The 14583-nt window shown below is 41.0% G+C and overlaps 1 protein-coding gene across 3 annotated transcripts in view; it reads left to right on the top strand.

Annotated features, from left to right (window-relative positions):
- FAM172A (family with sequence similarity 172 member A) overlaps positions 1 to 14583 on the top strand; it is a 636319-nt gene that overhangs the window by 19315 nt on the left and 602421 nt on the right. For all 3 annotated transcript variants that reach the window (XM_030193388.1, XM_030193389.1, XM_030193387.1), the window contains exon 3: positions 3192 to 3293. In XM_030193388.1, coding sequence (XP_030049248.1) covers positions 3192 to 3293 — 102 coding nt within the window. The remainder of the gene's footprint in view (positions 1 to 3191; positions 3294 to 14583) is intronic.

Below are 14583 nucleotides of genomic sequence, written 5' to 3'. Positions count from 1 at the left end.
TATATTGACAGAGCTCCTTAATGAGATTTTAGCTGGAGATGAGTTTCCCCCCCTCTATGATGGAAGCCGCAGTCGCGGTTATTCCAAATCCTAGTAAGGATAAGAATGATTGTGCTGCTTATCGTCCCATTTCATTATTGAACTCAGATGTTAAAATTTTGGTGAAGGTTTTGGCTAATCGCCTTGCTAAAGTGCTGCCTGACTTAATCCATCTGGATCAGACGGGCTTTATTCCTCATCGTCAGGCCATGGACAATGTCCGTTGCAGGATTAACTTGATTCATGTATCTAAGAAGTGTTATCTTCCAGTTTATTTACTGGGGTTGGATGCCGAAAAGGCTTTTGACAGAGTCCATTGGCCTTTCATGCTTCAAGTGTTGGAACGCTTTGGATTTGGTCTGGGTTTTCGTAGATGGATTCAGGCTCTTTATACTTCTCCTCGGGCTTGTGTCCGTATTAATGGTGGTAACTCTCTGATGTTTCCTTTGTTTCGGGGGCACTAGGCAGGGATGTCCCCTATTGCTGCTGCTGTTCGCGTTGGTTATGGAACCACTCGCGATGTCTTTATGTTCTGACCCTAACATTTCTGGAATCCTTGTTGGGACTAGGGAATACAAATTGGCTATGTTTGCTGATGATGATCTTCTTTCACTGACGAAACTGTTGATTTCTTTACCTAATCTTACGAGGTGTTTGCCTATTCCTCTGTGTCAGGTTTTAAATTAAACGTGAACAAATCAGAGGCCTTAGCGATCAGGATCTCTCGTCCAGTTTTGGAGTCCATTCAGCACTCTTTTTCTTCTAAATGGGTATCTGGGGGTATGGGGGTTACTCTTACCCCTACTCTTTCAGATTTGTTTGCTGCTAACTATCCTCCTCTTTTGAAGGCTCTTTGTAAGGATCTGGAGAGGTGGGTTGCCTCTGATTTGTCTTGGTTGGGTAGGATTTTCCATCTCACAGATAGGCTGCAGAGAATACCTTCTCCTGCTTTACTTAGCCTGGCCTCAGAATGACATCCTATAGTATATCTCCTATCAAACTGAGCTCTCTTTTTCATCAAGCACTGCCATTTCCTCCCCTCCCCCTCCCCACTGACAGTTTGAACTTCGTGGGTGTGGCTTGGATCTCTTTCAGGGAGAGAAAACTAACAACTTATAGCAGCAGCAGCTTCAGAGAGCATTTTCCATCTCACAGATAGGCTGCAGAGAATACCTTCTCCTGCTTTAGACTTAGCCTGGCCTCAGAATGACATCCTATAGTATATCTCCTATCAAACTGAGTTCTCTTTTTCATCAAGCACTGCCATTTCCTCCCCTCCCCCTCCCCACTGACAGTTTGAACTTCGTGGGTGTGGCTTGGATCTCTTTCAGGGAGAGAAAACTAACAACTTATAGCAGCAGCAGCTTCAGAGAGCATTTTCCATCTCACAGATAGGCTGCAGAGAATACCTTCTCCTGCTTTAGACTTAGTCTCGCCCACCCTACCCCTCTACCCACCCACCCCTAGAGTGACATGTCTTATATAACCTCCCTATCAACCCACTCATTACTTTTACCTCACCCATTTCTATTCTTCTATCACCTCCCACCAGTGTTGCCAGGTGGGCGGTTTTACCGCCCAATTGGGCGGTTTTCCGCGACCCGCCGCAGGAAAGTTTTGCCCGCGGCGGGTTGCGGTTTTTTGGGCTCTTTTTGGGTCTTTTGGGCGGTTTTAAAAGCGGTTTTTTCGGCCACGGGGGCGGGGTTAGTGACGTTTTAGGTGGGGCCTATGACGGGGAGGCGGGGCCGATGACGGCGGGGGCGGGGTTTGACTTTGGGCGGCTTTTGGGCTGGATTTGGCCTCGATTGGGTGGAAAAAAATTTTTCCACCTGGCAACCCTGTCTCCCACTACTCCAACCAGAGTTACACCTAATCACACTAACCACCCTTCAACATCTTCAGTCCTTCTGTGACTGTTCTCTTGTGCTTGACTGCTTAAATATTAAATGCTTTACTTTTTGTCTATTTAGATTGTAAGCTCTTTGAGCAGGGACTGTCTTTCTTCTGTGTTTGTACAGCGCTGCGTACACTTTGTAGCGCTCTAGAAATGTTAAATAGTAGTAGTAGTAGTAGTAGGATTGCTACGTTAAAGATGAATATACTACCTCGTTTGATGTATTGTGAAGATTCTAAAACTACTAGGGGTCTTATCACTTGCTTGTATTCCTATCAGCGTAGGCAAATTTGTCCCAGTTTTGCCCATAGGGAACGCTGGCATTGGGAATTAGGGGTCACTATTGAGAATGCTGATTGGTCCTTTTTGGGGAATGGTTGGACGAAGGTGTCTATCGGTTTCCTTTCAGGAGAGTGTAGTTAAAGTAATCTACAGGTGGTACTTGACTCCTTTACGTCTGCATCACATGTTTCCAAATGCATCACCACTGTGCTGGCGTGGATGTGATCAGAGAGCTACGATGGGCCATATTTGGTGGTCCTGCTTTAAAGTGCAGGCCTACTGGAAAGCTATTCAACATAGTTTACAAAACTGGTTTCTTAGGCCAATTAAATGGTCTCCTGAATACTTCATATTTGCAAAAAAAAACCCCTAGGTCTTACTAAATCTCAGGCGTTGTTGACTAGGCAAGCTATGTCTGCGGTGAGAGTTGTGATAGCTGCACATTGGAAATCTCCAACCGTCCCTCCTTTGATGAGATGGTTAAACAAATTATGGTTCATTTGTGAAATGGGGAGAATCCGGGCTGTGCATTGTCGTACTGTGGCAAAGTGGGAGGCAATATGGGAGCCCTTCCTGAAACATTGCTCTTATTAAGCTGGAGGTGGGAGGGGAAGTGACATGGGTGGGGGGAGGGGTTGGTTTTGGTGGGAGGGTTAGTTGTGGTCATGGGTATGAGGGTATTTCACCAAAAAACTTCAAAAATTTGAGGTAGTTTGTAACCATAGCTGCATTGAGAATGTTTTTGTATGTTCTTATAGTGATGCAAAGTATATGCTCTAGGGTACACTGGTTGGGTTTATTTTGATTGGCATTTTGCATTTACTCCTATGTTTTACCTGCTGTTGTATTGTCTTTTCAATGCTCAATAAAGACTTAAAAAAGAAAAAAAGTCTAGAAAATTGAGGTTGCGGGGTTTTGTTTTCTTTTTAAGTGTTTGGCATAAAGATGTTGATCCTAATACAATTTTCTCTCTCAGATTTGTTGTCTAGAATAGATTTGGATGAATTAATGAAAAAGGATGAGCCACCCCTTGAGTTTCCTGATACGCTTGAAGGATTTGAATATACTTTTAATGAAAGTAAGTAATATAAACAAAAAATGGGCTATGCTTTGGAGTGAAGCTACTCAAATAATAGAACAGGTACGGTTTAAGATTTTGTCTTTTAGTAAGGGTTGCATGTACAGTTCGTTACATGAGTAGAGACCTTGTTTTGGTTCTGGTATTGAACCTTATCTTAGTTTTGACAGCAACCCTTTCAATTTGTAAGTGAAAATGCATCATGTTTCCTGCCCTGTAATGGCAAAAAGAAGCTAGTGTTTCAATAAAGATAGACTTCTTTTTGCCATTGCAGGGCAGTATTTAAGAGCACCTTCTAGCTTGTGTGGGGAAAAAATACTAGTTATTGCCCTGGAGGCACCATTTAGAAAATTTGAACATTGTGGATGATGGCAAATGAAGATTAATTGACCCATGTAGTTTTCTGAGTTGATATGGTCTATGCTGCCAAGTATATAGTCCACTGAATAGATGTAGATGCTTCACTGCTTATAGGAGTATGATGTTGCTTTTTGTGCAAGTCTGGTTTTGTTTCCTTCTCTTCCTGAGTACATGAGTATACAAGTTCCCATATTTCTACAACACTTGTGCCCTCCCTCTCCTACCCACAAACCACCATGCTTCATAATACTCTAAATATCTCTCAAAACTGAGGCAGTTGCCAGATCAGGCCATTTATTCCCCCCTCCCCCGCCCCACCTTCCCTCCTGGACCTTGCTGGGTAACACCAGACCACCACTAATCTGCCAGGATTGACTGTCAGTTGTTGAATTGCTACCTATTGTCACCAGGCCTGCAGTTTTTTTTTTTTTAAGCTGGTGCTTCCTTTGTACGTATCTTGTTTTCTTCTGATCGTTTCACTTCTTAATTCTGCTGTTGAAGTAGTGAAAGGTAGGTTTGCAGTGTTTCTGTGTCATAACTTTGTTCTTACCATTATCCTCTATATTTGCCTCAAGTATACCTGAATTGTTTCATAGTATTTGTTTTTACCACATCTGTTGATATTGTAGGTTGTTTTAGTCCTCTATCACCCTTTCAGTTAAAGTGACTCCCCCCCCCCCCAAAAAAAAAAAAAAAAACCCAAAAACCCTTTTCTAGTGTTTCCTGTGAACCCTTCCTCCATACAACTTAGTTCATGGCCAATTTTTAAAAAAAAATGCTTTTCCTTGGAAAGTGTCGCCTTCCCATACATTATTGAAGCCTTGATGTAGGATTGAGCATATGCCTTTTCTCGAGTTAGCAGATTACGTAAACTGTGCTAGTTACGGTACCAGCATCATTTTCAGTCGCTACTTTTTGCAGTTTAAAAATCTTAAGACTTAAGATTTTTTTATTCTGTTCACCCTCCCCCCCCCTTCATCATTATGGAGAATAACTTGGGGCTCGGACAGTAGACTGCTTTAGATGGCAGGGCTTGGGCCAGCCATTCCACGGGTAGATCAGTTTTGAAGGGGGTCTTAATATATGCTGTCACTCCCCTGTGAGTTTGCTGTAGCCCTCTGGATCGCTGTGGCGCGCAGTCGGGAACCGTGGGACTAAAGGAAACTTATTCTCTTTGCCTCATCTCAAGATTTACAGTACTTATACTAAATTATTGTTTTAGCTAATCTTGGAAACCTCCAGTATCTAGGATTTTAGTGCCCCAGTAGTTGACTCTTTTGCCTTTTAAAAATTAGGAAGAACTTTGTAGCTAAACCTTAAACTACATTTTTATTAATCTTTGGGCCCTGTTTACTAAGCCACGCTAGACACCCATATAGTCTTATGGATGTTTCTAGCGTTAACAGAGAAGGGCGACAAAAATGATAACAGGGATGGGACGACTACCTTATGAGGAGAGGTTAAGAAGGCTAGGACTCTTTAGCTTGGAGAAAAGGCGGCTGAGGGGTGATATGATAGAGGTGTACAAAATAATGAGTGGAGTAGAGCAGACAGATGTGAAGCGTTTTACGCTTTCTAACAATAATAAAACCAGGGGACACAAGATGAAATTAGAATGTGGTAGGTTTAAAACAAATTGGAGAAAGTTTTTCTTTACTCAGCGTGTGGTTAGACTCTGGAACTCATTGCCGGAGAAGGTAGTGACGGCAGCTGGCCTTGCTGAGTTTAAAGGGGGTCTGGACAGATTCCTGAAGGAAAAGTCCATTGATCGTTATTAAATTTTGGGGTTTTGCCAGGTTCTTGGGGCCTGGATTGGCCGCTGTCGGAGACGGAGTGCTGGGCTTGATGGACTTTTGGTCTTTTCCCAGCGTGGCAGTACTTATGTACTTACGTAACACTAAAAATACTAGCACACCTTAGTAAACAGGGCCCTTTGTGTAATAATTCTGGAAATTCATTGCAATATAGTGTTATGCCGTATGTGAATTTGCTATATAATGAATTATATGGGTATATGCTTTTCAGTAAACTCTCAAATCTTTTTTTTTTTTTTTTTTTTTTTTTTTTTTCCCAATCCTAGTCAGTTATTCTCATTTTTTTCATGTATTTTTATCATTTTCTTGCATGTAGTATATTGAATTTGCACAGCAAATATAAATTTGGCAAATGTAGGGGCCATTTTACCAAATGGTGGTAAGCACTATGTACTTACCGCATGGTAAAAGTCACTACCACGGGACATGCTCAGGCATTCCAAGGTAGTTCTGGGATTGGCGTGTGTAGGGTTACCATATGGCTTTAGAAAAAGGACACAGATCCAGTTCGGGTTTTGCTTCCATTGAAAGCAATGGAAGTAAAACCCAGACTGACTCAATCTGTACTCCTTTTTCTGGAGCCTTATGGTAACCCTAGACGTGTGCCAATCCCACGCTAAAAAGTATTTCCTTTTTAGCGCGGAGGGTGTGTTTGGGGGCAGAGAGTAGGCATGCCCTGCGCTAATTGGTTAACGCAGGCAAATCACTGCACACTGCTACTTAGCATGGGGTTGGTGTGTAAGCCCTTACTGCCTACAAAGTAGATGGTGGTAATGTCCATGCACTAATTGGGAAATTAGTGCGTGGTCATTAACGGAAAAAAAGAAATTGGGGCCACTTTACAGCCGTGCTAAAAGGTGCCTCAGCGCACATGAAACCCACTCGCTAGAAATAACACAGGCCATTTTATAGCACAGCTTTTGTAGAAGGGCCCAAAAAAGCCATCAGATTTCACAAGAAAATGACATAAATGTACAGTGTCAGAATAAGTATATCCACTCTAAAAACATGCAGTATACAACCACCAATTTATATCTTGACGCATATTAAGTCAAACATATAGTTACCATATAGTACCAAATCACCATTCCAAAAATAAACAAAAAAAAACCCCCACAAGCTGTATTTCACGCCAAATGAGCTTCCACCGATGGGGTGGGGTTTATTAATTCCCATTGACAGTATTGGAGAGAGAATTCCTAAAGTACAATGGTGTAACCACATCTATAATTAAAAGAAAAGAAACAGTGCAGAGACTCACTCTGTTAATTTTAATGGTGAAAAAGAAGAGATTATGTTTAATAATTCAGACTTATGCTTCATTATTTTTATAGTGATTTTTGCCTCCATGAAAAAAAGCATTAGGCATTCAGTTTAAGATTTGTCATAACGAAACAGTTAATGCATTATAAGTCCACTTTATTTTCCAGAAGCCATTATAATGTACTGATTATCTTCAGGCAGGAATAAGTAACAAAATTTGCTTCAAATAACTATTGCCATCATGAATAACATCATGATGGCGATTTATCGTACAGCTGTTGCGAAAAAGAACTGACATTGGCTGATTAAATCATATGGTTTTGACAATGCATAACATTTTATAAACCAATCCTTTTTACTACCTAGTATTTCATTCAACTTATCGCAATTGGTTCCATCCTATGTAGCAGTATAGGTTGTACTGGCAAGTTAATACATTGATGATGCATTTTTGTATCTATGAAACCACCAGTAGCCTAGTGGTTACAGCAGTTGTCTGGGAGCCATAGGTATCAGGGCTGAAAGCCCAATGTTACTTCTTGTAGCCTTGAGCAAGTCACTTAAGGCTCATTTTACTAAGATGTGAAGTGTGTTAGCGTGTGCGTACCACAGTTTAAAAGGGCTTACTGCGAGATGTGCCGAGGCATCCTGTGGTAAAAGCCCAATGTGTATGCATAAGCCACATGCTAAAATTTATTTTTTCATTTTTCTCAGAAGGGGTGTGTTTGAAAGTGGAGAGTGGGCATGACAGCACAAATCAGTTGGTATAGTCACATTACCACCAACTAATTAGCACACGAGCCCTTACTGCCTGCAAAATAGATGATAAGGGCTCATGCACTAATTTTTGGTAATAGCCATGTTATATTGGCAACATTTAGTTATGGCCATTAATCCAGAAAATGGAAAACTGGCCATTTTCCGGCTTCAGTAAAATGGTCTTAGCATGTGGGGAAAACCCGCGCTAGGGCCACTTTTTATCACAGCTTAGTAAAAGGAGCCCTTAACCTTCCTTTATCTCGGAAACTAACTTAGGGACCTTCTTACTAAGAGGCGGTAAGCACTAACACTGCACACTAAAAGGCACTCCTACGGGATGCACTCGGGCATTCCACGGTAGTTCTGGGATCAGTGCATGCCAGTCCCACACTGTAAAATATTTTTTAGTTCAGGGGTGTGTTTGGGGGTAGAGAGTAGGCGTGCCCTGCCCTAATCGGTTAGTACAGGGAAATCGCCATATGTTGTCGAGTAGTACGCAGTTAGCACATGAGCTCTTACCACCTACAAAATATGTGGCGGTAAGGGCTCACACAGTAATGACCACGTGCTAATTGGGGAAATTAGCCCGTGACCATTGATGGAGGAAAAAAATTGTGGCCATTTTACAGCCGCACTAAAAGTGGCCTCAGCACTTGGGACACCCATGCTCTAAAAATTGCACAGGCCACTTTTTAGCACAGGTTTGTAGAAGGGCGCCTTAGATTGTTAGCCCTCTGGGGACAGGGAAGTGTCTACTTTACCTGAATATAACTCACCTTGAACTGCTACTAGAAAAGTTATGAATTAAATACAAAGAAAATTAAATACAACAATTACAAAAATCTATTTCTACATTTAAACCATTTGGATGCAGTTATTCTAATTAAAAAGAAAAATATTGTTCAGTGCTGCTTAAACGTATCCTTTCCTTAGATTTAAAATAACTAATTTGTTAAAGAAAAATTGGTGGAGGAAGACAATTGCTGATCATTGGACTCTCCATAAATATCAGAATATTGAAGGATAATAAGCAATTAGGATCAACTTGTAAATGTAGGTTTGCCTAACATATAGAAGAGACACTTCTGATGAGAACTTCATCATTGGGTTAATTTTAGATGCGGGCATTGGGTAACATGTTTAAGGCTTTGAAATTAAGTTTTTCATTAACATGTTGCACATCATTTTTCCAAATGTGCCAAATACATCAGCACAAAATGCAGATTGCCTTTCACCGACTTGGAACAAACTCCCGTAATGGGCACATTTGTGAGTACTGAAAAATGAACTCTTGTCTTGGTAACACAAGTTTCACTGTTTTCTGTAGACTTTCAATAGAGCCATCTTGTGGGTGTGATTCAGGAATTTTGCATGATCACCCTTGGTCTTGAAATGGCATCGGTTTTGAATCCCAGTCTTTAGGTCTACTCTACCCACAGCCTGCCTAGGTGGTCACCATAAGGGAGCCATGCTAGAAAACAGCTCTGAATTAGGAGAGGACGGGATGTGTTCTCATTGAGCTCCTACAATCCAGGACAAATAGTACTCTGCTTATTTACTGCTCGAAGTTTACTTTTGCACAGTCTACGCAGGGAACCATTCCTGTTATTTTTACTTTGAAATTCCTTTCTTCGTTTAATTAATTTCATTTGATTTGTTTGGATAAATACAACTTCTTGCCTCCCTGCATTTTTCATTCAAGCACACTCTCTCTTTGCTTGTGAAATAGGATCGACAACTGAAAAACCTCCAGAGATCTGCATCAATTAGAATAAAGGACACCAGGATCAGAAACTGCTAACTGAAACCACCACATCTACTTTTGAGTTAAAAGTTCTTATCTATATTTATATTATCTCTCAATCTCTGATATTGTGCTAAAGCTTCCTCGGCATTAAAACTTCCAAATAATTTCACAGGAGTGAAACATAGCTATCTGATGCATGTCTCTAATGAACAAAAGTGCTTGTTAAATATTAGATACTGGACTTCAAAAACCAAATTACCTTGCTTTGAGTTTTAAAAAGTAGAAAATATAAGTAGAGTTAGCTGACTGACTTCATATCTCATTCCAAATAAATCTTTATTGAAGAAACACACAGCTCATCTTCCTAGGAAGCTGATTCTTCAGAGGGTCTCAGTCCCTCAGCAAGCACTGTCTACATAATTAACACACCATTTTTAACTGCTTCCAAAGACAAACCATCTTTAGCTATACTCTGGAACACTTCAAGTCCACTTGCAGTGAATTCCCAACCAAGAAAAACAATGTTTCTGACTTAAATGAGACTATTTAAGTGAATTTAGAAAAAAGAGTTAAACAGTAAATTGATTCATTTTGTACTAACAAAGATAACCAAGGGTAATTATCAAGACACAAGTTTTGTGAAGTTTTAAAAATAGCACTTTTAGCATTTCCCCGGCTACATTCCAAGGTATGCTTAAGGTCAGTGACGCCCCTTTGTTTTACAAATACTGAACTGCTCAGATCACCATCTCCTCTCTCCATTGCCTGCACTTTAAGAGAATTATCTGGATTTGTAACCATGAGAGCTACACTGTGTCCTGTCCATTCAAAGCTGCATGACTGACTATGGAAGAATGGTAGCCTGATAGAGGAACCCAAGGAGTGCTTAACATCATTTCTCTCCATTGTCTTACAAATAACTGTTCTGCTCATCTCTGTACTTATAATCATACTTCAAACAGCAAACAAAGGACATTAACAACTTTATAACTGGAGAGCTACAGGATGGCCTCTCGCCCAATCTAAACTCCTCGGACTGCTGCACGACTGACTATGGAAGAATGGCAGCATAAATGAGGAACCCTACTTAATTATAGCGAGTAATAGCATCATTTTGAAGCCTGCCACATCTGCACATCCACACCTCCCCACCTTATGAGTACTTGACATCATGACCTCTCTTCACCATCGGTGGCATCTACCTTCAAGAAGGGCTCAATTCTGAAGTGAGCGCTAAACCCAACTGACTTAAACTAGCTCCAAAAGCTATCACCATGAAGTGGCTCACATGGATTTGCTTAGGTCTTTTAAGCACATTGGGTGACAGCCTATAACTTAGTGCCTAATACTATCCCCGTAATCTATAACCTGTCTAGAAAACCCTGTACTAAGAAACACCCTAATTGTAATATTAGATATCTGTTAGACAATGCCAATACATAATCTCGGAACACAGCTATGGTTACAGACCAGAACCAAATGGCTAACATTTGATGGCCTAAAAAAACTTGCTACCTTTAGCAATTATCCAAACAATTCTCCACTTTGGAACACAAGTCTAAAGTCACTCCTGTCCCCACCATTTATATCAATGCAAGATCTGTGGGGAACAAGGCTCGCTTACTCAGGGATTTGCTAGAATCTTCAGATCTGGGCTTTCTGTTTATCTCGGAAACATGGCTCACAGAGGTTGATAGTCTGATACTGCCCCACATCTATCCACCTGGTTATGGTATTCATCATTCTCCAAGACAGGGTAAAAAAGGAGGCGGATTTGCTCTTATCTTTAACAGTGTTTTTTTTTTTTTCCACGTGTTTTTAGTTCTGGGGTTTTCTCTGAACTGGAATACATGCTGTGCAAATTCTGTGATTATTCAGAAGAGGCAAATCAAATCGTTGTACTCCTCATTTACCATCCTCTGAAAGGTTGGTCCAAGAATAAACCTCTACTTGAACCAACCTCTACTTGAATAGATTACTTCTTCTGCCATGCCACAATTTTCAAGAATTATTTTCCTGGGAGACTTAAACTTGCACTTGGAAAATGATGCAGACACCAATGTCCACAACTTCAAATCATTCCTGAAGGATTGTGAACTACATTCTTTGAGGGTGCAACTCATGAAAAAGGCCATATGTTAGACTTCATGACTTCCTATCCTAATAGCTTGATTAGTTCATTCAAATGGAAGCCAGTACCAGGGTCTGACCACTTCCAACTGGATTTCACCATTGATATCTGTATGTCGAGCTTAACCAGACACAAGTCATCCAAACTCATCTCCACCAGAGGTAAAATCAATGAGGCCATTTTCTGGTCTGAGCTAACAGATTCCTTCACTACCTCAACTACTAGACATGGTTCGATCAAATCCTGCTGGGATACCAAAGTGAAAGCCATTCTTTACAAAATTGCTGTATTTACCACTAAAAAGGTCAAGACATCCAGAAATTCACCATGGTTTACAGAGGAGCTATCCATCCTACAAAAGGAATGTCGATGCCTTGAAAAGCAATGGAGAGAGAACAAAAATACTACTGATAAATCCAAATGGAAGTCAGCCTTGTGATGCTACAAAAAGAAGGTAGCTGACTCAAAACGCCAATACTATAGTAGCCTAATGGGTCAAGATGATCTTAACAACAAAAAAATCTTTTCTCCTTAGTTAAAACACTAGCTTCCAGTAATAAGGATGAATATTCATAGTAAACATGTCCCACCGCCCAATACCTAGCTGATCATTTTGCCAATAAGATCCTCCAAATTAGGTCCGAACTATCTAAGGCTACACCAACAGAGGAAAATAGTCTAACCTGTAGCTCAGCCTTAATCATCGGAGATGCTAAACCCAAGGACTCAAAAACTGACCAAAACTGGGAATCGTTTCAACCACTAACAGTTGAAGATGTAAGATCAGTGTTGTTGAAATGCTCCCGAGCCAACTGCTCTCTGGATCAATGCCCAAACACCTACTCAAATCCATTCTTGCGGAAGCAGTAAACTGACTACTCAATAATCACAATGACCTGTTAAAAACTTACTCTGCTCCTCTTTGACTTGGGCAGAATTGTTCTCACTCCAGTACTGAAAGGATCTAGGTTAGACATAACATCGCTTGCAAACTACCATCCAGTGGCAAGTATACCCCTTTTTACTAAAGTATTAGAAACCTACATAAGTTTTATTTATTTATTTGTTACATTTGTACCCAAGTAACAAAAAAGCTTTGGGAGCAACTGCACTCAATTGTATACAATAACAACTGGAGAAATAGCGGAAAAAGACACAATAAATTGTGAGAGATGAATATTAATCTCGGAGGGGGAGAGGACCTCAGACTTGTGACAATTGCTGATCAATAAGATCGTATCAGTATGGTCACCTTAATGTAATCACTGATCCTCTACCACCAACCTCCTCCTAGATGTTTCATTCATGCGCTTCTAGCATCTAATATCTATAAATGCCATATGTCACGGCATGAACAGCTTGTTGGGTTTGTACCACAGTTTGGTATTGCTGGGTCCTCTTTCCCTGATGAAGCCCCAGTTGGCGAAACGGGACCGTTGGGGAGGCCCGTAATTAAAGCAACAAACAAGCTAAGTAGCTGTGGTTTTTGTTGTTTAGCTGTGACATATGGCATTTATAGATATTAGATGCTAGAAGCGCATGAATGAAACATCTAGGAGGAGGTTGGTGGTAGAGGATCAGTGATTACATTAAGGTGACCATATTGATACGATCTTATTGATCAGAAATTGTCACAAGTCTGAGGTCCTCTCCCCCTCCGAGATTAATATTCATATCTCACAATTTATTGTCTTTTTCCTCTATTTCTCCAGTTTTTACATTTGTACCCCACATTTTCCCACCTATTTGCAGGCTCAAAGTAGCTTACATAGTACCGTAATGGCAGGTTGTATTGTGGTCTAATGAGGTAGGTGTGTATCAGGCAACATGAAGGTCGAAGGGAATGTAGATTGTATATTGTCCAGTAAGATCATTGGTTATGCTGTGTTGCTTGGTGTGGGGATTTACAGTGGATCGGTGGGGTAAGGCTTTTTGAAGAGGTTGGTTTTTAGTGATTTCCTGTAAACATCTCTCTTTATATCTGGAAAAATTTTGTATTTTACACTGATCACAATTTGGCTTCAAGATCGTCACATAAACATTATTGCTAGTTCTAACTACATATGTCAAACATTTATTTAAAGGCGACCAAGTAATTCTTCTCTAATTCAATATATTTGCGGTGTTTGATACAGTTGACCAGAAATTGCTGCTCAAACGCCTGGATTGCTACTTGAACGCCTGGATCAGATAGGAATAACAAGGACTGTGTTCAAATGGTTCAGCGAATTCCTTTCAAGTAGAAGTTCTTTTGTCAAGCAAAACAGCCAACTTTCCAACTTCTAGTCTCCTAACTATGGGGTCCTGCAGGGATCTCCCCTCTCAGCTATCCTGTTTAAACTATTTGTCATCCCTTGTCTGGGACTTAATGAACTACTATTATGCTATGCAGATAACATCCTGCTTCTCTTACCAGTAACAGCATCAAACATAGATCCAACTCAGTCTATAGTGAATGGTATGACTGCTGTCAGCACCTGGGCCCTAACCAGAATCAGGGAGTTGAGGTCCCATGATCAATACCTTGACCAGTGGTCACATCTTTACAGTCAAATCTGAAACCAGAGCAGTTAGGGGTCTTGCTTGACTCTCCACTCGCCTTCACTTCCCATATTAACCAGCTATGGAAGAAAACACTACTACTACTACTACTTAGCATTTCTATAGCGCTACAAAGCGTACGCAGCGCTGCACAAGCATAGAAGAAAGACAGTCCCTGCTCAAAGAGCTTACAATCTAATAGACAAAAAATAAATAAAGTAATCAAATCAATTAATGTGAACGGGAAGGAAGAGAGGAGGGTAGGTGGAGGCGAGTGGTTACAAGTGGTTACGAGTCAAAAGCAATGTTAAAGACGTGGGCTTTCAGTCTAGATTTAAAGGTGGCCAAGGATGGGGCAAGACGTAGGGGTTCAGGAATTTTATTCCAGGCGTAGGGTGCAGCGAGACAGAAGGCGTGAAGTCTGGAGTTGGCAGTAGTGGAGAAGAGAACAGATAAGGATTTATCCATGGAGCGGAGTGCACGGGAAGAGGTATAGGGAAGGACGAGTGTGGAGAGATACTGGGGAGCAGCAGAGTGAGTACATTTATAGGTTAGTAGAAGAAGTTTGAACAGAATGCGAAAACGGATAGGGAGCCAGTGAAGGGTCTTGAGGAGAGGGGTAGTATGAGTAAAGCGACCCTGGCGGAAGACGAGACGGGCAGCAGAGTTTTGAAC

This window comes from Microcaecilia unicolor, chromosome 2 (assembly GCF_901765095.1).
Source record: "Microcaecilia unicolor chromosome 2, aMicUni1.1, whole genome shotgun sequence".
Classification (NCBI taxonomy): domain Eukaryota; kingdom Metazoa; phylum Chordata; class Amphibia; order Gymnophiona; family Siphonopidae; genus Microcaecilia; species Microcaecilia unicolor.
Note: the sequence above shows the minus strand (reverse complement) of the source record. Positions and strands in the feature narration are given on the sequence as shown.